At 52.6% G+C, this 24,944-nt stretch overlaps 1 protein-coding gene across 1 annotated transcript in view; it reads left to right on the top strand.

The window, feature by feature from the left end:
- Nucleotides 1-22,969, top strand: part of ANKH (ANKH inorganic pyrophosphate transport regulator) — a 129,316-nt gene extending 106,347 nt beyond the window's left edge. Inside the window, exons 9-12 of the mRNA XM_032861888.1 lie at nt 15,695-15,824; nt 18,415-18,538; nt 19,127-19,226; nt 20,914-22,969. Coding sequence (XP_032717779.1) covers nt 15,695-15,824; nt 18,415-18,538; nt 19,127-19,226; nt 20,914-21,027 — 468 coding nt within the window. The 3' untranslated portion in view covers nt 21,028-22,969. The remainder of the gene's footprint in view (nt 1-15,694; nt 15,825-18,414; nt 18,539-19,126; nt 19,227-20,913) is intronic.
- The last annotated feature ends 1,975 nt before the right edge of the window (nt 22,970-24,944 follow it).

Genomic DNA, 24,944 nt, shown 5'->3' with positions numbered 1-24,944 from the left:
CAGGAGAAGCAGCCGTGTTCAATTTAGGTAACTTTGCTCTCCGGCTTTGTTCTGCTTTCCACTAATCGAATGACCTAGTGCCTCTGCACCAGGCCCTCCGTCACGAACACTGGGAAGCCAAAACACGTTCCCGCTTTCCCAGGAACAAATTTAGTCATATTTATTCCCCCAAATTTACTCAGAACGTTGATACTTCCACTTCTTCCCCCTCGGATCTTATAAATGGTATCTGATTTGGCACGAAATGATACAGATTACTTAGTTTCGGTTTACGGGTCCGAACATACCTGTGTTGTGCAGAGAGCACACAACCCGGTAAGATGCGGTCGTCCCCACCCGGGGGCGCGGCAGAGTCGCCATCGGCCGGAGAATCCTGCCCGGGCTGAGGGCCGCCGGCCGACCCCGCATCCCTGGCGTGCTTCCCAGCCTCCCCCAGGCTCTTCTGGCGCAACAGCAGGTTGATCAGAGTAAGATGACGGTCGTGAACTGTTGCTCCGGCAAAATGGCAAAGTAACCCGGTGGGGATTCATTCACAGACTTTGAGGATTCCTCTCTCATGACTCTCTGGGGTTTTTTCAAGCGGTTTTTATTAGTCTCCGCTTACAGTCAGAGCCCGTCCAGACCCTCCAGACAGCCGTTCACAAGAAGATGCACGGACAGCACGAGGCTGATGTCCGCGGCTTCTCGGGTTTCTGACCGCAGTCGCGCTCACACAGCCCCAGGCGCGTGGGGCCCTGGGCGTGTGTGTGTTCGCGGTGGCCCGAAACTCTGGGTGTCCTCTTGATTGACACTGGTAGGATACGTAGGGCATCAGCAGAGCCGGTGGCAAATACCCCCGTGATCTCGAAGAACGCCACACAGACGTGTGTCCCTCAAGCTGTGTGTGAGATGAACACATCGAGGACATTAAACACCAGTTCGCACGTTACATGGTCGACGCCAGAGACCACGGGACCCGGGAACAAAGGAGAGCAATCAAAAAACACTCAGGTCACACAGGTATGTCATGGCTCTGACTCTTCCCGTCCCCTGCCGCTGGAGGTGGACTTGGAAGGTGACTTGGAAAGTCCAGTCGCTTTTAGGTAACGATAGATGGCCTTTGCCTCTCTTTCACCCTCCCTGAGAGATGGCTCTTACCCGATAGGGCTTGGAGAGCTCAAGAGCCTCACAACTCCGAGAGGGGCTCGGAGGCAGGGCTGCATGTTGCACCAAATGGCCAGGGGACCAGAGAGAGGGATTGACCTCCAGCTTGAGTGGTGCCACAGAGTGTGGTGTTTACTGATGTGTCCCTGAGGTCCCAGCGCCTGGGGTCAAATACTGGCTCCTCCGTGCACCTGCTGGGCAGCTTGGAAGGTCATCCGAAACAGCCTCAGCTTCGCTGGCTGCCAGAAGGACATGATAAAAATACCCACCTTGTAAGACCTTTCAGCTTAGCTCGCGTCAGGCAGGCTGTAAGCCAAGAGTGTGGTTCCCGTGCTCGGGGAGTCCCCAAACACGCGGGATGCCAAGGGAGCATAAGATGTCTGCCTATGTAAACAAACAGCTCTGGGTACCTTGGATGCCAATGAGTGCATCTGTGAATTTTTCTAGTTTTACTAATATATCCTTCCAAATTTCTGTGGGAATTTTTGGGGCATTTCGACAAAAATCGGCATCTGGATCGATTTATACATATCTTCTATAGAAGGACCTGATGCATACACAAGACGTATAATGTATGCACCATTTTTCTCCCTGAGGCCCGGGAAAGCTCTTCACATGTCCCATCGCAACTTTCTGTCTGTAGGCTCCAGAGCGGGGTACAGGCAGTGCCCCCTCCACCTCAGAAATGTCAGTCACCCCACAGTCTGCTGTCACCCAGCAAGAGAAATCGATGTTTTTCAGTCTTCTGGCTCAGAAGTCCAGTATATCTGTAGACACCGACCAAATATGAGACGTGCCCGCACGGGAAGAGTTTAAGCCACACACGTATGCATCGCAAACATTGTCCAAAGCCTGAGCTTTGGAATGAAGCTCGAGGCTCTGCTGGTGGCGAGCCTTCCACCGGGCTGGACCCCTGCCGCCTGCCTGGCTCTGAGGCTTCCACGGGGAAGTAAACACACCAAGTCGTTTTGCTCGTGGGATTTCTCATCTCCTGGAGAAGACAGGCAGGACACGGATACGATGGAGTCGGGCAGCGGGGTCGTTTCTCTGGCTGGTGTAATAATCACCACAGACCTGATGGCTTAAAAAACAACCGAAGTTTGCTCTCTCATTGTTCTGGAGGCCAGAAGCTGAAATTCAGTGGACAGGGCTGCCGCCGAAGGGTTGGGGGCTCCCTCCCTTCTCTGGCTTCGGAGAAGGGCCTGGTCCTTGTGCTTTCCAGCTCCCTGAGGCGGCTGCCTTGGCGGGTGGGCCACGACACTCTGGTCTCTGGCTCCCTGCGCATCACCCCACCCTCTCGGTGCCTCCCCGGACCCCCCCTTTCCCCGGCCCTCACTGATGTTTAGGGCCCACCCAGACATTCCCAGATAATCTTATCTCAAGATCCTTAATTTAATCACACCTGCTGCTCTATAAAGTGATCGATACTGGTGTGGCCTGGGATCTGGAAGGCAATCTATCTTTTCACAGCCCCTCTGCAAAGCGCATAGTGTGTTTTAGAGAAAAATGAAAGCCAGCAGCGTGAGGGAGAGGCCGTTTCGGACGGGCAGCTGGGGAAAGCTGGGCTGAGCAAACACATCCGTGTGCAAGCAGATGCCTGTGTGCTCTCCTCTTTTCCGGGTGTGTGAGGCCGTCTCTCTTTGGGGAGCATTCCAGCCCCTTTCAGAAGCCCCAGCACTACTCAATCTTACCTCCTTTCCACAAAATTTGAAATCTGTTTTCTTTAGGTCACTGTTTTTTGTTTTTTTGTTTTTACTGTCCCCGGTTACTGGGGGGGGCGGGGTGGAGGAGGCGGTCCCTCACTCCCATGTGAGCCTCCTCCTCCTCCTGGCAGGTCAGAGTCCCATCCAGGAGGCTGTCCTCCGTCTCCGACCCCAGCTTCCCCAGATAAGCCTTGTGCAGGAAGGATTAGGGTGGAGGCTGATGGACAAACAGTGACTGAGTGTGTGGTCTGTAGAAATCAGGCATGGGGTTGCAACACACCGGGCTGCCTCTGCCACCCTTGCCTTCCAGAGCCCCAAGCCTGGAGAGACATAGGGGCCATCAAGGGCTGGAGGCCACTGCAGAATTTAAAGCGAAGATATCTGGTATTGAAAACATGTTAATCCTAAAGCTTCAGGGCTTCAGGCCTCGAGAGACCCTCCAGGAGGGACGGAGAGCCAGAGAGCAGCATCAGAGAAGGAAGCAGACTGGTGCTTTCTCTGGGACATGCGGAGATAATCGCTTTCAGTGAGGTTCAGATGATCCTGAAATACTTCTTACGCTGTTCTTACTAGATAAGTCCCCAGGAAGCACAAATCCCAAAGCTACGAACAGGAACTCGGCTCTGCCTCCTCGTCCCCCCAGTTCCCTTTGGAAGCTAAGTCGCTGTCCCCATCAATACGTAGAGCATCCCAAATCCCGGCCAGCACCCGGCTCTGGCCACCTGCTGCTCTCCAGGTGCGAGGTGCTGCTGGCAGAAAAAGCGTCTTGGGGAAGGAAGGTGCCCTGCCTGCAGGCTGGGGACATCTCCATGACCCGCGCTGCCGGCCGCTGCCTCAGTGTCCCCCGTTAGGAGCCGTTTTGCATTATTTAAGGGCCAGTGTTTCATCCTGGGCTCTAGATGAGTGCTCCCATGTCCCGTGTCCATCTGCTTTGCACATGTAGAGGGGAGGGCCTCACATGCTCTGGCCGCACGTCCCTCCTCCCCTCTTGCTGCTTCGTGGGGTTGCATAGCGCATCACCCCGTAAGCATCAAGAATTCCTGCTTCAGAACGCGCCCGGTTCAGGGCTGCCTGGCAGGAAAGCCCGTCCGGCTGTGTTCCAGAGCGCTGCCGAATCAGAGCAGGCAAACCGGGGAAAGCCACTGTCCCGTGAGACCTTGTCCGGCCAGCCCTGTCTTCAAAGACTTAAACATGTGGCTCATGAGAGTGACCCAGTCTCACCTTCCTGCTGCTGAACTTCTCCGCGGGCTGTCCGTCCCTCGGCCATCGGGGCAGCGGACACTACGGGCCTTATTCCGGCCACAGTACCATGCTGACCCTGTGTCTCCAACAAGGACGGCCTGTATGAGGCTTTGTTCTGCCTGGTGGCCCCACCCCCGCGCCTGGACACTGCCCGCCCGTTGTTCACATTATCCAGGAGAAGAAAATGACCCTCTTGTGCATGGGGAGGACAAAAAGGACCCAAGGTAAATAAACTGAATTCGAAGCTTTCTCCCTCGCTGCCCCGCAGAGTGTGTAGCGATGGAAGGTTCTTGGTGCCTGATCAGAAGGGGTAAGAGCTGCTCCTTCCCACCGAAGCTCCACTCTCCCTTCCCACTTTCGCCAGCATCTGCTTTTTAGGGAAATCATCATGGCCCTGCAGATTTGTGGGGCATATTGGTTTGTTGGGAGGAACTCCGAAGAGGTGAAAACAGTGATGATTGGTGCCCAGAATTCCACCCAGAACTTCATCGCAAAATGACAGTATAAAAAGGTCTTTTCATTGCAGTAAAAGGCGCCCAGTGGAACACTTCGCATCTTTTTTTTTTAATTTAAAATTTTTTCAGTGTTCCATAATTCATTGTTTATGCACTACACCCAGTGCTCCATGCATACATGTCCTCCATAATACCCACCACCAGGCTCACCCAACACCCCCCCAACCCACTCCCCTCCAAAACCCTCAGTTTACTTTTCCAAGTCCGCAGTCTCTTATGGTTTGTCTCCCCCTCCCATTTCCCCCAACTCTCTTCTCTGGAACACTTAGCATCCTAACCATTGTTAAAGAGCAACATTGTTAGAAGAAAAAAAGCAACATTGTAAAGGTTTTCAAGTTCTAAGTGTTAAAGTACATTACATTCATACATACATTGCATACACGAAGGTCAGTACATTCTCACGGCTGTGCCCCAGCCACCACCGAGGTCCATCCGCAGAGCTCTGCATCTTGCAAAACTGAAACTTGCCACCCACCAAACATCTCCCCGACTCCCTGTCCCCAGCCCTGAGCACGTTTCAGTTTGACTGTGAACAGCCAATGGAAAATTAAGGCTAAGCAGAAGCTCGGGTTGGAACTTTCTAAACACTCTTCAAATCAGGCAAGAATGGGAAAGAATGAAGAATTCTGCAGCTAACAGGAACGCCCTCTGCAGACTTGGTGCATGGCGCCCCCTGCTGTAGGAAGTGCATCATTTCCGCTTTGCTCAGAGCTGGGGCTCTGCTTTGGGAGAGGTACTAAGTGTCCTGATGGGGTGTCCTAATGGGGCAGTTTCATTCCATCGAAATGATGGCAGGGATGATTCCGTTTTCATATTCTTGTAAAAAGCTGACTTTAAAATGGCATCTGAGAACGTGAACTTTTTACCACGGCTGTGCTTTAACACGGGCAGGGGGATGGGAGTTGTGCGCTGGGGTTGTGCATGGACTCCCTTAGGAATGTGTGCTGGGGAAGATGCGTAACAAGTGTGACTGTCCTCAAGCCACACTGAGACTATCAGGGATGCCACAGACACTCTGTAACGTGCTTTTCCACGTTCTGCGTCTCTGTGACAGCTGCGGTCTACCCCATCTCATTCCCCTACTGCTGTCCGCCGGCCTGACCTTACAGACTCCGGGCCCTGCGCCTCTCCGCTGGCTAGTGCCCCTTCTTCTCCAGGTTTTCCTTGTCTGTGACTTTTTCCTCTGCAGAAGTGTCCTATCCCTCTGCGTTGTCCCCTGCTGTCCCTTCTCTGTCAGGATGGATCAGCGGTCCCCTAGAGTGCCAGCCCACAGGACAGCAGCCATGCCCTCTGGCTGTTGCCCCAGGCTTGCCCCCCTCTTCCCACCCCTGTCACCCTCTTCAATGCTGATGTCCTGAAATGGGGCTCATTGGCCTTTTTCACCCATTTTATCTACTTTAGTCATTCCTGCTCTAGTAAGATGGCATTTTTTTTTTCTTCAAAACTGGGACTCACACTGGTTCCAAGAGGCATCCTGAAGGAATGCTGGGTCATGAGCTCACTGTTCACACTGGGAAAGCTCTTCGAAAGGACCACGTCTAGCTCAGGTGGCAGCCAGCAAAAGGGAGGGAGAAACTGGACTAGACAGGCCAGAAGGGCACCCACGGTGGCCCCGGGCTCCAGGCTGACATGGAGTACAGCTCATTCACATCCCACCATATCCCTCCCTCTTCCGGCCTCACCTCTGTCCCCAGCACTTCCCTTTTTTTTTTTTTTAATCATTTTTTTAAAATTTATTTTCAGCATAATAATATTCATTGTTTTTGTACCACACCCAGTGCTCCATGCAATCCGTGCCCTCTCTAATACCCACCACCCGGTTCCCCCAACCTCCCACCCCCCACCTCTTCAAACCCTTCAGATTGTTTTTCAGAGTCCATAGTCTCTCATGGTTCACCTCCCCTTCCAATTTCCCTCAACTCCCTTCTCCTAACTCCCCATGTCCTCCATGCTATTTGTTATGCTCCACAAATAAGTGAAACCATACGATAATTGACTCTCTCTGCTTGACTTATTTCACTCAGCATAATCTCTTCCAGTCCCGTCCATGTTGCTACAAAAGTTGGGTATTCATCCTTTCTGATGGAGGCACAATACTCCATAGTGTATATGGACCACATCTTCCTTATCCATTCGTCCGTTGAAGGGCATCTTGGTTCTTTCCACAGTTTGGCGACCGTGGCCATGGCTGCTATAAGCATTGGGGTACAGATGGCCCTTGTTTTCACTACATCTGTATCTTTGGGGTAAATACCCAGTAGTGCAATTGCAGGGTCATAGGGAAGCTCTATTTTTAATTTCTTGAGGAAGCTCCACACTGTTCTCCAAAGTGGCTGCACCAACTTGCATTTCCACCAACAGTGGAAGAGGGTTCCCCTTTCTCCACATCCCCCCCAACACATGTTGTTTCCTGTCTTGCTAATTTTGGCCATTCTAACTGGTGTAAGGTGGTATCTCAATGTGGGGACAAGATGGCGGGGAAGTAGGAAGAGGCGCCTTTTCAACCTGTACCCTAAAGTGAGCTGATTACCTACCAAAGAACTCCGATCACCCAGGAAATCCGCCTGAGATCAGAATTACACGCGTCTGGATCTCTACAGGGGCAGAAGACGCCCCTGGGCCGGTAAAGCGCGGTGGGAACGTCGGACTGACATCGGAAGATAAACGAAAGGGGGAGGAGCCACCAGAGGGGACCGGTTGGAAAGTAACAGCCCCAATACGAGCGAGAGTGCCCCGCGTCTGGGGACCAGCATGAACTTGGAGACTGGTTGAAAGCGCCCCGAAAGAGCACAAAGATCGCGGGGGGACATGGTGGGAATCGGGGCGGCTAGGGACAGGGGCTGAAGTCCCCGGTCCCAGGACAGCCTCCCCTGGCGCGGAGCCGGAGAGAGTGCGGCGGAGACACCAGGTCTTGGTCCCTGAGCCTCCAGCGCGCCCGAGAGCGCGTGGGTTCTGGCCCCTGTGAGCGGATGCGAGCCACGCCGGCCGGCAGAAGGCGCGAGCCCTGCTACAGAGCCTGAGGTGCGCGCGCCCCTGCCCCTCCCCCGAGAGAGGTACGAAGGCCCAGCCGGCGCTCTTGACACGCGCCATCGTCTCGGAGCCTGAGAGGCGCGCCCCGGACTCTGCCCTGAGAGAGGCGCGCGAAGGCCCAGCCTGGTGCTTTCCGACCTGCGCCCCGTTCTCAGAGCCTGAGACGCGCGCGCGAGCCAGCACTTCCCTTTAATACTAACCACAAATTCCTCCGAACCGACCCTTCCTCTTCTCCCCGCCAACTCCCTGTACTGTAACTGTAGTTACAGTAACACCCAACCCCCACTATGACGGGGCTCCCTGCTTCTGCCTGTGCCCGCCCACTGTCAGTCCTCACACAACACCAGAGAGCAGCGGGCCTGTCAGCGCAATATTCTGCCCATGGCACCCCCATTCTCCACCCCCTTTACCCCCCGCCTGGCCCAGAACCATGACCATGATCCACAAAACCCTCGCTGAACTCCCCTCCCCACCCCACCCCACCGCTGCCATATGCATATGGCCAACGCAATTTGATGCTAAGAATCAAAAGGCCAAATGATGGTCCTCAGGTCTTCATCAGCTCTCCCTGAAGACTCAGGCAAGATAGTCATGGGCTACCCAATAGGGTCCTGCTTTTTCTGATGGTGCCCCCCCACCCGCAAGCAAATCAAATCAGCGTGCCTTCCGAATGCCATGACATGGGACACAGCTCCCCGGGACACTGGTTATGGAAATCGAGTTGTCATGGGGCACCTGGGTGGCTCAGTCGGTTGGGCATCTGGTTTCAGCTCAGGTCATGATCCCAGGGTCCTGGGATCGAACCTTGCATCGGGCTCTCTGGTTGGCGGGAAGCCTGCTTCCCCCCCTCTGCTGCTGCTCCCACTGCTTGTGCTCTCTCATTCTCTCTGTCAGGTAAATAAATAAAATCTTACCCAAAAAAGAAAGAGAGAGAGAGAAAGAAAAAGGAAAGAAGGAAAGAAAAAAGAAAATTGAACTGTCAGCCACCTTGTAAAAGCTGCCCCTCGTCCAAATCAGGATTTCTCACACCCATGCCATAAGCGCATATTGACTTATCTGGGAAGCACATTCAGGGATCCTTTTTGTGCTAAAATGTTTTTCTGACAAAGGAAGAAGATTACATGTGCTTTGTGGAAAACAGGGGAAAGTGCAAGGAAAATAAAATCAATCCTAATCTTACCGCCTACAGATGACTCCACCATTAACATTTACTTGTGTCCCAGGAAAGCTTTTATGATAACGGCGGCAAAGACTGATCGATCCCGTGGACTCTGCCAGGGGCTGAGAGGTCCCCGAAGGCACAGGGCAGGCTCTTCCGTGTGGGGCCACGGACGTTCTGGTGGTCTGGTCGCCTGCACTGGGGGAAGCAGCCGGCACCGGCATGGAAATCCACAGTCGCAAAGCCTGTGGTCGGGAGCCAAGCTCCTAACCACCTCTGTGGACACGGTGCGGTTGCAGGTTAACCACCGGGGTTAACCAGGGGAGACTTAAGTCCAATTAAAAGGATATTGAAATTTCTTTCTAAGTAAAATCTCCAAATAAGAATGATGCCCAGGGCTGACCACGTTAATTCAAAACAGCTGCGTGCGTCTCCCTTTTCCTAACTTCGGGGATCAGAATCTCCGACTCGCTACTCCTCCTGAGCATTGGGGGTCATGAAGACGGCTTTATGAGTTCCTCAAAGGCATGGTCAACAGCTTCTGGAAATGAAGTCAAACCCAGGGCTCTTGCCCATGCTTCTTTGTGGGATGGGTCCCTCTCAGGACGTGCAGACACTGCTGTGCCACGGTGGCTGGGTTTAGAGGCTTTCTGCGTTCAGACCCTGACAGAAGAAACTGGCTTCTTCAAATCCCATTTCCAAATCCTCATTCCAGGGCAGGGCAGGGACTGACTCTGCGGGTAAGGAAGCATGGCTTGGAGAGGACGCCTTTTCTGTGGTTCTGGTCACATTGACTCAGACTACAGGGTCTTCGACCCAGGAGGGGAAATTCTGTAAGGCTTAGGGCTTCCTTCGCCCTCTGAGCATGCTGTAATCCCGTTTGAGGATTCTAATACACGGCGGAACTTGGTCATAGCTTCGATCATCGTTCTACAAATCTGGAAGCGAAAGGTTAAATACTGCCCCCATCACAGAACAACTACATCCACGTGAGGCCAGACTAACAGATCACCCCTCTGGGGGCACACCGTCATTCAAACCATGACCATGGCCTCTATACCTGCTGGGAGCTTCCTGTCCTGATGGTGAACGAGAGGGCTGTGGTTCGGAGGTGGTTAGTTTCTAAAGAGGCTAATACAGTGAAAGGAAAGGAAAAGCAGGAGATGGGCGATCGTGAAGGTAGAAGCTCTGTCTGGAGAGGTCCATGCTCTGCTAGAGAAGAGTATATCTCGAAACTTAACTAAGTATTTCCAAGTTCAAAAATAGAAATGTCAGAGTCAGTGGCCTGGTCCTCAGAAAAAGAGTCACAGTCTGTCAAATAAAAGAGGAATGTGTCACGGATCTTCTATTTCAATAACCTTTTAGCATTGTTTTAGGTTTACAGAAACTTGGCGGAGGCAGGTCAGAGAGCTACCTCACTCCATCTTGCTCCACGCGGGCCAGTGTGAGGCACCCACACGAGAGGCCAACCCCACCATGAAGTAAACTCCAGGGCTCGTTCCGATTTCACCAGCTTTTTCCTCGTGTCCTTCTTGTGTTCTAAGGTCCCTGCGGCGTGACCACATTACAGTGAGCCTTCCCGTCCGTTAGCCTCCTCTGGTCTGTGAGAGTTCTCAAACCGGTTTTTGGTGGCCTTGAGAGTCTGAGGAATACTTGTTAGGTCTTCAATTTGGGTGTGTCTGAGGTCTTTCTCTGTTAGACCGGGCTTATGGGTCTGGGGGGAGGAAGCCGACCAGGTGAAGAGCCGTTCCCCCATCTTACCGAGAATATGTGCAGTCAACATGACTTAATCGCTATTGACCTCGGCCTTGATCGCCTGGCCGAGACCGCGTTCGCCGCTTCCCCACTGGACGGCGCTGTCTCTCGGAGGCAGTGGCTGTGGTCAGACCACGTTTCGGGAAGGGGAGGTCTGCGCCACCCACTTGAGGCCTCATCCAAAATATAAATCATGTGGCAGTCTGTGGGAGCTTTGTCCCTATTTGTTTAAATCAGCTGGATCCATGGGTGGTTATTGTATACTGTGGGTCATAATTCAATACTGTATTATTTTAGTGTTCAAATTGTTCCAGCTCCGGCTATCGGGAGCTCCTGTGTCCTTTGACACGTTACTCCAGGCAGATCATCTCGTATATTTCCTGCCCCGATCTTCGAATAAGCCACTTTTCTAAGAAGCTCTGGTTCCTTTTATTGGAGAATAAATAGAAAAACGCAGACCTGGGCACTGAGTGGGTTGTTCCATTTTGCTGGCTACTTCCTAATGGGATAATATTGACAGCAAGCTCTGCAGGGGGGAAAAAAAGCCAACCACACACCTGCTCCAAGGAGAACAAATTCTGTTCATTGTCCGTAGTTTATTAGGTTTGTGTTCTGGTTTGGAAAAGTCAATGTCATTAGGCTCTGCAAATATTTGAGGAACACGGCATGTCATGGTCAACTGGGAGGGCTTGTTCCCAGGGAAGCCACCTCTGGGCAACTCATTAGAATGACACTTTTCCTGAAATGTTCTTTGTTAGGTTAACTTCTGAAACTTCTTGTTTTCGGAAACAGGCTGGTCAGAGGTGATCTGGTTGTTATTCTTAGGGGAAGATGACAAGCAGATCATTACTGATGGCCGCTTTTAACCAATACCACGCCTACTTCTAAGTCGCACGTATTCCTCCCTGGGTGATGCAGGGAATAGTGACTTTCTCAGGAGCTTGCTGGAAGGCAGTGGGCGTTTTCATGCTGGAAGCACAGCAAAGGCAAAGGGACCATATTTAGAAATTTGGGGGAGAAGGGCACCTTGGGTGGCTCAGATGGTTGGGCATCTGCCTTTGGCTGAAGTCATGACCTCCAGGTCCTGGGATCGAGCCCCATGTCAGGTTCCTGGCTCGCTGGAGAGTCTCTGTCTCCCTCTGCCTCTCCCCCTGCTTATGCTCCCTCTGTCTCCCTCTCAAATGAATGTACAAAAGATCTTAAAAAAAAAAAAATGAAGAAGAAATTTGGGGGAGAAAAGAAAGGAAGCATTGAGATAGGCAGTTTTCCTTCTCTTTGAATAGTTACCTGGGATTGTTCAAGCCCCAGACCAGACTGATGGCTTCCAGCTTCCTTGTTCTAGAAGAGCCAGTCTAGGCTCTCGTGTATGTGACTGAAAGCTCCAGAGAGGCACCTCGGTGGCATGTGGCCTTGATGGGGACCTTTAAGGGGTCCTTGGCACGGATGGAGACCAGATGGAGTCGCTCCATGGGTCCAAGTCAAAACCGTGGAATTTTGGAAGTGAAATATCAAGCCACTCTCCCAGAGGATCTGTTAGCGACCCACTAAACCTCACCGTTTGGTTTGCAAGGGACCAGCACGGTGACCCCGTCCAGGCTGAGATGAGTATAAACGTGTTGGGTGACAGGGACCCGCTCGCTGTTGCTGTGTCCTCAGATTGTACTCCCTCCTTCAGCAGTTTACGGATAATCTCATCGAAGGCAGTGAAATCTTCCAGACAAACATTATCCACGTGGAGAAGCGAGGGGGAGGGTTTACCTGCCTTGGCCGCAGACGCTTCCTTGTACCACCGTCTCAGACATGTGGTTACACCCGCCTTTTTCCTGGGTTTGTTGAAACCTAGTGGCGACTTTACGGTGACTTACAAAACACAGAGAGATTGCAACGTGCAGCATTATTTCACAGAAAACTGCAGGCTAGAGTAGAAATACAGCATGCCAGCGATTCTCCTGGAAGCCTACCTTTTTAGGAGAATATGCCCGAGGTATCTCCCTCCAACCAGGAAAACCCAGGATGGCTTGCCCTCCACAGCTACTAAGGCACAAAGCAAGTCCAGACTTGCGGTGATGCTCACTTATCTTTGCTGCAATGGAAAATATTTGGAAGGACAGATGATCTGTCTCTTCATCAGGGAAATGAATGGTGTCCCAGTCCTGTGCTCAGTGTCATTTTGAAGTTATAATTGCATGAAATTACCTCCCTCCCTCCACCCGCCCCCTCCCCGAGCTGTAGGCGTGCATCTCAGCATTTCAGGCTGGAAGCTTTGTGGTGGGAAAAGATGACAAGGCCACCTGTCTGGGACACTAGGTAATAAATTCTCAGGGCTCTGGGTTGCTGGACGTAAGGAAGTACTTTTCCCTTCGTGTCAAAAACGGGGTGTGAGAATTGGCATTAGGCAGGAGGGTTGAATGATTGTACAACTGTCACTTTTGAAAAGCAATGGAATATTCTTTCCAGATGCTGAAGAATGCACCAATAGAATAAAATGCCCATTACATTTATAAGGTACAACATATTTATAATAGATCTTCCAAGGTATTTGAGAAAATACTTCAGGACAACATAGGTAATGAGACCAGCCTAATTCCATGAAAGTTAATTTACCCAAACACTAAAGGAGAGGCTATTCTGAAATTTCAGCATTGTGTTTTTATATGACTGTGATTCGTTTGAACTTATTCACTTTCATTTTAAAGAAGACTCACTTGCCCCTGAAAAAAGGGAGAGAAAATATTTGGTGAAGTTGGCAAGTGGTTAGCATTCTCTCCCAAAGTTCTGTTATTACATGTTTTAATTCCAGGATTGTCGATTATACACACATGAAGGTTAAAAAGTCACTTCTCTGAGGATTGTTACCAACAGCCTTTCCCCCAGCCTGCACACACCTTCTTGTACTTTGTACCCAAAGCCCCTTACCGCCCCCCAGCTCTTTGGAAGAGTTCCAACTGTGGCAAACTCTAGACAGCCGAGCTCGGATTCCCCACTTTTCTAAAAAAAAAAAAATTTTCCTGAACCTTCATCATTTTCCTCACTGGGTTTCCTCTTCCAGCCATTTTCAGTGCAAATCTGCTGACCTCTGGGCCTGTTCTCGACCCTTCTGGGGTCTTCCCTGACCCCATCCCAGGGATTCCCCAGGCCTTTTTCTTGAGATCAATCCCGTATCTTTTTCTTCATCCATGACTCCTCCCTTGCTCTGGCAGTGGATACCCCCAGCGGCTTCTTGAAAAAATGTTGTGTGGGAAGGAAATTCTTTGAGGCCTTGATTGATTCTGAGTTCTAGGCTAGAAATCATTTTCCCTCCGAACTTACTGCTCCGCGTCTTCTGACTCGGTGTGAGCTTTCTAGCTGTCTACCCCTGGGAGCTCCTAGAATCTTCTTGTCTCTGCCTCCAGCATTGCGTGTGCTCTACTGGGGGGTCTTCCTTCATCCATGATGCTGTGTCCACTGATGGACCCCACGAAGGTCTTCAGAGTTGTGCGGTTCAGCTCTCGGATTTTCACTGTTCTTTCTGGAACTCGTATGATTTGAATGTTGGGCCTCTGCGATGGTTCTTTGATTTATATATTTCAAGCCCATTCTGCTGTTCTTCCCGTATCTTTGTCCTGCTCCATCTTTGTTGTAGATTTCTTCAAAAAGTTGAAGAAACCAATCAATCAAGTGTGTTGGAAGAAAGACATCTTCACATGTTCAAGGCCTCAAAGAATTTCCTTCCCACACAACATTTTTTCAACATTTATCTTACTGTCATTTTGTGAATTTTATTTCTGATTTAATCTTTCTAATTTTCAAAAGTACTTTCTTGCTCTTTAAATGTCTTTTTAAAATAACATTTCCATTTGGGCCTCATTTCACGGGTGCAGGATCTTCTATCACTCTGAGAATATCAGTGAGGGAGAGTTTCCTCTCTCTCCCGCCCTCCCTCTGTGTGTGTGTGTGTGTGTGTGTGTGTGTGTATGTGTGCACGCGGGCGTGTGTGTGTCAATCTGTCTCTCTGCTTTCTCTCTGTTTTCTCCCAAATTTTTTTCCCCCGTTTGAGCCTCTTCAGCTTAGAGACCTTCCGTGAAGCCTGGTGATCCCTGCTTGTCTCCTCACTGTTGGGGGCATCAGAAGCCAACCCGCAGCCATGCACGTGTGGAGGTCGCCGATCCCCCGTGTGGGCCTCGTGGTGGCCAGTCCGGCACAGGAGGGGCTACCGCCTCACCAGGATCTTCCAGCCTCCAGAATCCTGGGTCTTCTCCCCGGGAGGGATGCAGCTGGTTTCCTGTGTTCCGGGAGCTGATCAGAGGAAAAAGACAGGACCTTTGACATCATCCTTCCCTTAATTCCCCGTTTCTGGGCAGCAACTGTCCTCCACCGCAGAGATGACATTCCAGGGCCCTCCCAAGGTCAGGGCCACACTCACCAGCTGTGCAGACGCAACTGTGCCCAAGCTGCTCACTAACTAGACTTTCCACCGGCCTGCTATTGGCCCCGCCCTCACCCCCACTTCCAGAAGGGCCTGTTGCCACATTTCCTGACAGGGTGAGGCGAAGAAGGGCTGGAGACAACTCAGTCCCCACCCCTACCCCCTGCCATTTTGTTGGGGAGGGGTTCTGTGAAATCCGTGCCCTCCTTGTCCACCTGCTCTCCAAAGGTGCACATTCTGTGGCTGTTGCCTCTCATTCTCTAAACCAGACCTTGAAAAGATCCCAAACCCATCATCAGTGTTAGTCTCACTGTTTCCTTTTCCATTAGGTGCTCTGGTTCGGGGTCGCCCTGCGCGTGCAGATGTAGATGCCAGATGCTTTCGGGTCACTTCCCAGTCTTGGGGGAAAGCGTAAAAATCCCATGACTCAGCACACTCACCCTGGGCTCACCGGGCCGCTTAGCAATCTAGTTACGCCTTCCGTGAGAGCAGCTGGTCTCCCTCACTAGCCCGCCACCCACCCGCCGCAGGGGTCCCTCCGGGGGTCCCTTTGGGGCACCTGTGCCAAATGGGGCTGTGTCGAAGGTGAGAACATGGCCGGAGGGCGGCAGTTGGAGGACTGATGGGCTGGCCCCCCTGCCCTCCTTCCAACTCCGCGGGGTCACGAGACACCGGCTTTGATGTGGGTTCACTCGTGTACGCTCCTACTAATGACCTCGCTGCCTGTCCTTTCTGCCCCCAGCTCTGTTTCGTGATGTTCTGGACGCCCAACGTTTCTGAGAAAATTCTGATCGACATCATCGGCGTGGACTTCGCCTTTGCAGAGCTCTGCGTCATTCCCCTGCGCATCTTCTCCTTCTTCCCGGTTCCAGGTAAAGACAGAATGAAAGGAAAATTCCTGTCTCACCGCGTGCCCGATGCGGTCTTCTTTCTTCAGAAATGTTTGCGGTGATGTCCCAAACCGACACGGTAAAATGTCACAGTGGATCGGAAAGGGGCAAACATGTCATCCAGTGGGCTGCAAGGTCAAGAAACACATCGCACAGACATGATTTGTTCCTTCAAGGACAAGGTCGCAGACGTGGTAAAAAGAAAGCACACCCAAAGGGACAGCGTGAGTTTAAGGGGGGCCGTGGAACTGTTCCGTGCCCTGGTCGTGGCGATGGCTACACAGATCTGTGCGTGTGTTAAAATTCTTAGATCTGTATGCTCCAAAGTCAGTTTTATAATATGCTATTTAAAAGATAACATAAACAAAAAGGCAGAAAGGCTGCTAAAACCTGCAGATATGCAAAGACAGAAAAACACTGCTGGACTTAAGGCTCTGGGGGCAGGGCTGAGGCCAGACGGCATATGGCCAGAGAGAAAAATGTCCATAGTCAAAAATAAGCCAGGCTGAAAATTCCCAAGCTGATTCTGTAGGAGGTGGTTTACAATACGGGGGTGAGGCTGTTCTTTATTAAATGAGAAAAGCAGGCTGCAGAATCGTTGATTAGCATGCTGCTTTTTCTGTAACAATCATACCACGCATGCTTGTCCGTGTGTGTCAAGTTCATGGTAAGTGCTTGGGTGTCCACTTACTGTTCCTGGAAGCAGTTCACCAAACTGGTACCCGTGATTGCCTCTGGAAAGCAGGACCAGGGGCTGGGGAGTCAGGCCTGGGAGAAAGATCTCTGTATTGCATTCCCTCCCTTTTCAGTTCTATGCCAAGTGCATGTCATTACTTATTCCAAAAACGTATTGCCCAGGGGTGCCTGGCTGGCTCAGACAGAACTTGCCACTCTTGATCTCAAGGTTGTGAGTTCGAGTCCCATAGTGGATGTAGAGATGACTTAAAAATAAAATCTTAAAAAAAAAATTAATGCCCAAATAATCCACTAAATCATTCAGCTGAGAAGGCAGAAGGGACAAAGCCACAGTTAAGAAATGGGCCACAGATAAAATCTTAAAGAAAGGAAGGAAGGAAGGAAGGAAGGAAGGAAGGAAGGAAGGAAGGAAGGAAGGAAGAAAGAAATGGGCTGCAGAGCTAGAGGAGGCCAGGGCCACTGGTGCCATCCCTGCATTGGATCAGAGCCCATCCCTCCCCTGCTCTTGGATACTGAGCCTTTCTGGAGGCTGGTCTCTCAGGTGTCACCTTCCCAGCTGTGGAAGAAACGGAGGTGTGGAAGATCGTGGCCACGGGGTGGTGTCTGGTCTTTGTCAAGGGGACACCGGGCTGGCAAGCCACACTGTGGAGGGTGACCCCACCTGGAGCAAGGCTGCCCCCTGCTGGCGATGAAGGCATGTGCTGCTCCTTTCCCGGATTCAGTTGGTTGCGGGGTGGGAGTCCCAGACAAATCCTGCTGGGACTGGACTGGTTTTTAGTCCCTGGACTCCCTTCTGTCTCTGTCACATGGAGGGCGCCAGGCCAGCCATCACACCCCACCTGTCTTTGCAGCCTGCAGGGTTCAGGCCAAGTGGCGGAGCCTTCCAGTGTGTGCCCCACCCTCTGCCTCGCCCAAGCCCAAGTGTGTGTCTGTGCCTCATAAACACAAGGCTTCCACCCTGGGCGGGCAGGGCCCCCCGGAGATGAGGAAGACAAGAATGTCTTCCTCCAAATGTACCCTGGGCATGCATTTTTACCCCAGGACTCTGCCTGGCTTTGCTACCCTGGGAGGACTAAGCCATAGCTTCCAACAGCCCCTTGCGGTTGCCCATCAGGTCTGAACATCAGGCACTTCCTCCTGACAGGCGTGTCTGCGCCCAGAGCCCTCGTCCATGCCCCAACCGGGCATCCCGTTCTGCCCCCACACTTCCCGGGATGGACAGGCAGCCTGTAGGGGAATACAGGGCGAGGCCCTTGTGAGTAGTGATGGAGGCGGGGTGGCCATTAGGGAAGGAGAGGAGATGAGCAGGGTGCCAGCGGTCCGGGGTGGCTGGGAAGGAACTAGGGAAGCCCCGTCGTTCCCTCTCCCCACTCTAGTCTCCATGTCCCCCCACCCCCAGGAAGACAGGCCTTCTGGTCCTGCTTCCCTCCTCACCCACAGTCCAACTGGACCTATGGCAAATTGTGGCTTTTCTCTGTGTTTTCTCTGCTGAGGAGGAGAGATCAGAGCTTGAAGCCAGGCTGGGGCAGGATGGGGGCTGCGGCAGGGGCAGGGTGGGCAGGACTGTCCCAGGGCCAGGCCGGGTCCCGCGGAAGAAGGACGGCAGTCACAGTGGAGAAAGGCAGCTGCCGGCAACCCTCTGTCTGGAGGCAAAGGGCTGCAGTGAGGTGGGAGCCCAGAAGGGACAGGGCTGTCACAGGCCCGGGAGCAGGGTCAGGAGCTGGAAGATGCGGTGGCCAGCCCAGGGCTGCAGCAGCAAGGCCTGGGTCTGCACGCAGCCACCCCACGAGCTCGGGTGGGCTGGCGAGGCATGGGGGAGAGCTTGAGGACTAGGAGAAGCAGGGCGTCGCTGACCAGACCTCTACTGTCCCCTCAGTCACTGTGAGGGCGCATCTCACCGGGTGGCTGATGACTCTGAAGAAGACCTTCGTGCTGGCCCCCAGCTCCGTGCTTCGGATCATTGTCCTCATCACCAGCCTCGTGGTCCTGCCCTACCTGGGGTATGTCTCGGGGCGGGGTGGGAGGAGGGGCCCGGGGCTGAGGGTCCTTCTGCCTCTTCTGACCTTCATGTCCCATCCCCAGGCACACCCAGAATTAGAAATGCAGTGTGACACCTTTTCTCTGCCCAGGCAGTAGGTGGAGGGTAGCTCAGCAACATTCTAGAAGCATCCTTTCGAGGTCAAGCCCATACACCCTATTCACTGAGCACCTGCTACGGGCGGCAGGCGCGGGAAGGGGAAACACAAAGGAGGAAGGACATCATGACCCCCACCCTCAGAGCTCCCGTCTCTGCACAGAGATGAGGGCAGGAAGGGCTGTGGGCTCACGAGTGAGGGGGACATGGCCCACGGCCCAGCCAGCAGTGTGGGGCCAAGACCTGGACGGGAAGTGGGGGATAGCTCACCTTGGAGCTCCAGGTCCCCTCCCCATGCGGGGGGTGGGGGGGAGCGTGTATCAGGTGCAGCCCTTACCCGCAGAGCTCGGGGGCAATTGGTTCCTCTCTTGTCTGCACCTTTCCTGGGCTTCCGCTCTACCTGTGCCTTGGCACGGCTTTAACAGATCAATGGCCTTTGTGTTCTCATCCCCAGGGTACACGGAGCCACTCTGGGTGTGGGCTCCCTCCTGGCAGGGTTCGTGGGAGAATCCACCATGGTCGCCATAGCCGCGTGCTACGTCTATCGGAAACAGGTGAGCCTGTCCCAGACCTGCACACCTGTGCTGGCGTGGAGCCTCCCCAGGTGCAGGGACCCCTGAGTGGCTCCCTGAGGGCCCATGGCAGGAGGCAGCCGCAGTGGAGCGGGGGGGCGAGGGGGGGAGCCCACAGTCACAGACACACAGCCCACCTCAGCTGGACCCACGCTGCTCACCAGAACTCAGGGCCCCTCCTGCGTGTGAGGAACCCTCGTGGCCAGAAGTTGCTCAGTCCTAGGTCAGGTTCAATAGCAAGGGGACACCTTAGTGTGCTATTTGTGGGTTATTGCTTACAACCATTATGTGGATTTTTTCCTGACACCCACCTTGTCTCAAAAGGCAGCCCAACTGCTCAGGAGAGATGGTGGAGAATGGATACAGTCCTGCATCCTAGTGTTTCCTCAGGAGAACTACAAATTGTAGAAACTAAGTAAAGCTTTGACCATGTGAGAAAATGCTGAAACTATCCGTCCTCTAAGTCCTTATAAACTCGGACTTGATTGCAGAGGGACGACTGGTCTAGCAAATGTTGGCTGGTCGGGATGCCCTCCCCGATTCTGCCCCGGCACATCCCGTCCCCTCTTCAACCCCAGATCTCCTGGCCCTTCAGGAAGTCTTCTCAGCTCCTCACCACGCACCCGAGCGCGAGCACGCGCGCGCGCGCACACACACACACACACACACACACACTACATACTCTGGCACGTAATTCGTTTATCCTGCAGGGCTACCTAGCTGTTGGGGATATAGTCCTACGGTTATGACTGCTTAGGGAGCAGGAGGGAGAGGATTAGCCAGGGAGTGGCTGGGGGAGGGAAGGGAAGGGGCCAAGGACAGATCTCCGGGGCTCCCCAGTGCGATACCCCAGCCACGGGAGCTGGGTGGCGAGGGCTGAACTTAGCAGAGATTTGGACCCAACCCATATCAGGTTTTACCTACAAATGAGATGAAACGAAAGAGGCACAGGGCACAGAAGTGATTATAACTGTTGAGCATCTCATTTAAGCTGATGAGAAGGGGAGGAGACAAGAAGGCCCATGGGTTGTAGGGACAGGGGCCTGGAAGGGGGGATGGGCAGTGGCAAGAGGTGGAGAACGGTGTCCTTGCAGCTGGCCTGTCAGTGATACAAGGGTGTCGATAATGACAGGGTCTCCAGTGAGCCAAGAATGGCAGGTTGGGTTGGGGGGCGGCGCTGGAGAACCTGATCCCCAAGGAGAAGAGGTCAGGGCACAGAGGTATTTACTGCAAGGCAGGCAAAATGGCAGTGCAGTCACCAGGAATTGGGACAGCCAGCCAGCAGAGTGGGAGAGACACGCGGACCTGGGGTGGCCTGGAGGGGAGAGGCCCAAGCTCATCCCCAGGGGCACAGTCTGCATGTGGCTGGGTGAGATGGCTGGGCAGGTGCGGCCACCATGGGCGGGGGTGCAGAGGCAGGTCCCCATCAGCTGCCTGCGCTCTCTGGGCGTGGGGGAGGCAGCCAGGATCCCCCAAAGCGTCCAGCACAGCGCCGGGCCCCCCGAGTAACCAGACAGAGAGGAATATGCCGATCAGATGCAGCCTCGGGGTCATCACCCCAACCAGAAACGGGACCCAGGTCTGCAGCGGGGCAGCCGCTGCCCGCTCGTGGCTCTGCGGTGACGCGTCCCTGTCCCAGCCCCACACTCATGAGTCTTCTTGGGTTTAGAAAAAGAAGATGGAGAACGAGACAGCGGCCGAGGGGGAGGACTCGGCCATGACAGACATACCACCGGCAGAGGAGGGGACCGACGTGGTGGAAATGCGAGAGGAGAACGACTAAGGAGCGAGCGGACGCGGGGACAGCAGGGCAGCCGAGGGGGCAGCGCAGCGACATCTCCTCTCCCGTCGTGCTTGCTTTCTTCTGCTGGGGGTTTGGGTTTGGGTTTGGGTTTGGGTCAGGGAAGAGGCCTCGCCGTGAAGGTCTCGCGGAGACTCTGCGGCATACTGGGTGCGCCCACTCGGCTGCGGGGACCCGAACTGCGGTCTCTGCCGTCACCTCCTGCACACGAATAGAACGATGAGTTCACGCCCCGCTTCCCCCGAAATCCCGAAGGCGCAGCTGCCTCTAGAACAGCCTGTCTCCTCCTCCTCCCTCGGACAATCTCCACTCGGAACCAAAGGACTGCGGCTGTGCCAGCGGGCCCTCGGCCACCCCCGCCCAGGGCCGGCCTGGACCCTGTCCCTCCGCATCTCTCTTCCCAATCCACACGCTACAGCTCGGCTCCCTCTGGCTGGCTTCCCGGGAACACAGCTGCGCGGAGAGACGCGGCCCCGGAGGCCTTCCACCCCGCACGGCCTGCGGCCACCAACGGCCCCCGCCCCCAGGCAGAGCGTCCGCGACGGGCGGCGGCCGGCCTGGCCGTTCACACTGACCGGTGCCTTTGTGAACGCGCTGCACGGCCGGACAGACGGCCAGGCCTGCCCTCCCGTGGGAAGGTTCGGGCCGCCAGGGGCGTAGCGGACTGAACGAGAGCATCTCACCGGCATTTTCCTAGGTTTGAGCGAGCTCCCACCTTTCAGGCCCCGCCGTGTACATACATGAGCTATTTTTTTTTAAGTTGTCAGGACAGCGCATCTCCAAATGTCCGCATCCTCAGGCATGACTGTCCCCGAAGGCTTGTTTTTCACTCACCTTTCCTGAAGATGGCGCTAGAGCAAGTGAAACGGAGCGTTCTAACTTCACATTCTTAGTTTTTAAAAAAGTGAACGGAAGCTTTAAGTCATAATCTAGCATTCTAATGCCAGGTTGCTGTATCGTAACTTTCGAAGTAGATTCATTACCTGGTTCCGCTGCTCTTAGTCATAACCACGCGGGACAGGTAATTTCACGCCACACGATAAAGCAAGACATTTTCTAAGCGATAGCAAAGTCACTATGTGATATTCCCTGAAATGACACATTTGAGATCCATTTAGTGCAGTATATTTTTCTAAGTTTTGGAAAGCGGGTTTTTTCTTTAAAAAATTATGGACACAGTTCACTAAATTCTTGATTTAGTCAAAATTCCTAGACGGAAAGAACCTAAACACAAAAATATTTTAAAGATATAAATATATACTGTATATGTTATGTAATTTATTTTAGGCTATAATACATTTCCTATTTTCGCATTTTCAATAAAATGTCTCTAATACAATACGGTGATTGCTTGTGTGCTCCACAGACCTGCAGTTGAAACGTATTGTATCGATGAACATTGTATTTTATTTACAGCAGTTTTACAGAGTCTGTCATTTGTATATAAATGTAAGGCTCAATAAATGAGAGAACTATTTTTCATTATGGGTGGCAGGGGTATAAATAGGTCAGCTGGCATAGACAACAGTGGGAATGGAAATATACACTGGAAGGGGCAAAAAAGAAAAAAAGGAAGAAACAGGCAAGCCTTTCGTGTTTATTGTTTTCAGTGCTGTGTAATCATATTGTTCCTCGTTTAAAAAAAAAAAAAAGAATGTAAGGGCATAAAGTCAGCCATGAACATCACAGGGCTGCATTCACATTTCCGGACATCAAGTGACCTTGGGTGTGTCCACCATGGGGACAGATTTTCATGTGCTTCCTCTGAGAGACTTTTCCTCCATATAGATGAGTGCTGGGAATTAAGATGGGTAGCTCTCGGCTGGTTTCAGGGGCAGATCTGAGAAGATGGGGAAGAAAACGTCTAATTGTATCAGCTTTTTAAAAGTACATGACTAGAAAATTAAACAGCAGTATTTTTTAACATGTGTGACTATCTCATGCTTGTGGGGCTAGAGCGTGAAGATCAAACTGAAAAAGCCATCTCTTCCCAAGTCAGGGAAAGCTCAGCTAGAGAGCCTTCATTACACAACTAGAAGGTGTCGCTAGAACCTCAGAGGCACCGTCGGTGATGACGGGCCATAAATATGTGGCCACTGTCTCAGAGAACACGGGAAGCTACCCCACACCCAGACCATAACGACAGACATCGTGCGGGACGTGTCCAATACCTCCCGCCTTGAAGTACGCCGTCCCTCACACAGTCTCCACGTGGGCTAACTTCATTCATGGCCTACCACACACACGTTAGCACACCTTAGCTTCTGAAGCAGGACACGGTGTTGGCACCCTCAGATGGGAAGGGCGGTCGGAAGGGGGAGGGGGACACGACACTGCTCCATCCCACTTTTCAGAGTAAGGAGGGCCACACCTTTGACTTTGCTGGCCAAAAAAAACAAGATTTCCCCAACACAGGTTTCTTTTCTCTTGCCAGTCGCTTAGCGGACAGGTATAATTAGAAGGGCGTGGTGCCTGGGAAAGTCACAGGTCAAGGACGTGAAAAGACCAAGCGTGACTTTCTCCATGTTGGGTGATCCTTGTAGACAAATATAACCTGAAACGACAGGGGCACAAAGCCATTTTCAAACGCTGCGAAGTGCGTTGGGGCAGTTCAAAGCAGTCTTTCTATACTGAAGGTTTTCCCAGGACAGAGGCCTCCTTGCTTTTACTGAGGGTCTAAGCCAGGTCATTCTACGCATGAAGGTGTCGTGCGCTCTCTTCCACTCAGAGCTTGCTGGCACAGGGCATCAGATGCCCGAGAAGTGAGCGGAAAGAACCAGGCGAGACTCGCTGCAGGAAAGTCATGATAGGGCTGCACCTATTGGCCTGAGGCTCAGGGGCCTCTTGAGAGGTTTGCCTACTGGCCAGAACCTCTCGCCTGACTGGATTCTTTCATCTGGGCATGGGAGGCCATTGGTTTACAAAACGGGGTGGAAGCCAGGCATGGCCCCTTGCTGCCTGTGTTGGGTCCGCCTTCTCCCAAAGGTCTTCTTGTTCTGCGTTTGTTTCATGGGCTCGGCCTGAGCATGTGGCTTGGCTTTGGAGATGTCCATGAATGGCTGATACCCTCAGAAAGAATAGCTTTCAGTGTTTAGGATATATCAGGTGGGGCCAAGGAAAGCTTTGGTATGGTAGCAAACACACTTTTTCATTCTTTGCGTCCTACCAATAAATAACTTCGGGAGGTGCAGAGGGCAGGGCCCACGAGGAGGGAAGCCAGGGAGGGGCTCCACCAGAGTCAAGCTCCATCCAGTTGAAAGTTCTCCAAACCCCAAGGCACTTCCCAGCCAGGGTCCAGCTCTACAGTCCTCACGGGCAGCCTTTTCTGGACCTCTCTCGGGCTGGGATAGTCATCACATTTCCCAAGTGTGACCAAAGTTCTTCAAAGATAGCTTCAAGTAACAAGTGAAAAAAAACTCAACAGCTCCCTACCATAATTGCTCCCCATTTGGGCTTTTTTCTTATGGGAGGAGACGGGGGAAGAGGAAAGTAACTTTTTTTTTTTTAATACTCTTAGTGTCTAGAAACAAAACGGTTTGAAGACTTAGTAGTTCTCTTGACCAGTCTCTTTCTTTAATTCAGACTGAAGTGGGAGAGCCCAAGAGGCTGTGTTGCAAGAGAAAAAGTATTCACAGTCTTGTTATTCAATGATATGACCTTGAAAAATATGTTCTTGTATTTAAAAATCTTTCTACTTCCATGAATCTCTAAGCACAACCATGCCCAGGACAGCATGGGCTGTTGCATTCTAAGGAGCCGTGACTTCTGGCCTCTCATTTTGCAGGTGAGCTGACCCCTAAAAATAGGAATTGAAGTTTCCAAACAAAGCGAGGCACAGCCCAGCAAAGGGGGCTTTTTGTGTTCGAAGTCTGGCCCCTCTTGTCGGCGGACGGGGCTTC

The sequence above is a fragment of the Lontra canadensis genome, unplaced genomic scaffold (genome assembly GCF_010015895.1).
Source record: "Lontra canadensis isolate GAN:19392208 unplaced genomic scaffold, GSC_riverotter_1.0 scaffold22, whole genome shotgun sequence".
Classification (NCBI taxonomy): domain Eukaryota; kingdom Metazoa; phylum Chordata; class Mammalia; order Carnivora; family Mustelidae; genus Lontra; species Lontra canadensis.
Note: the sequence above shows the minus strand (reverse complement) of the source record. Positions and strands in the feature narration are given on the sequence as shown.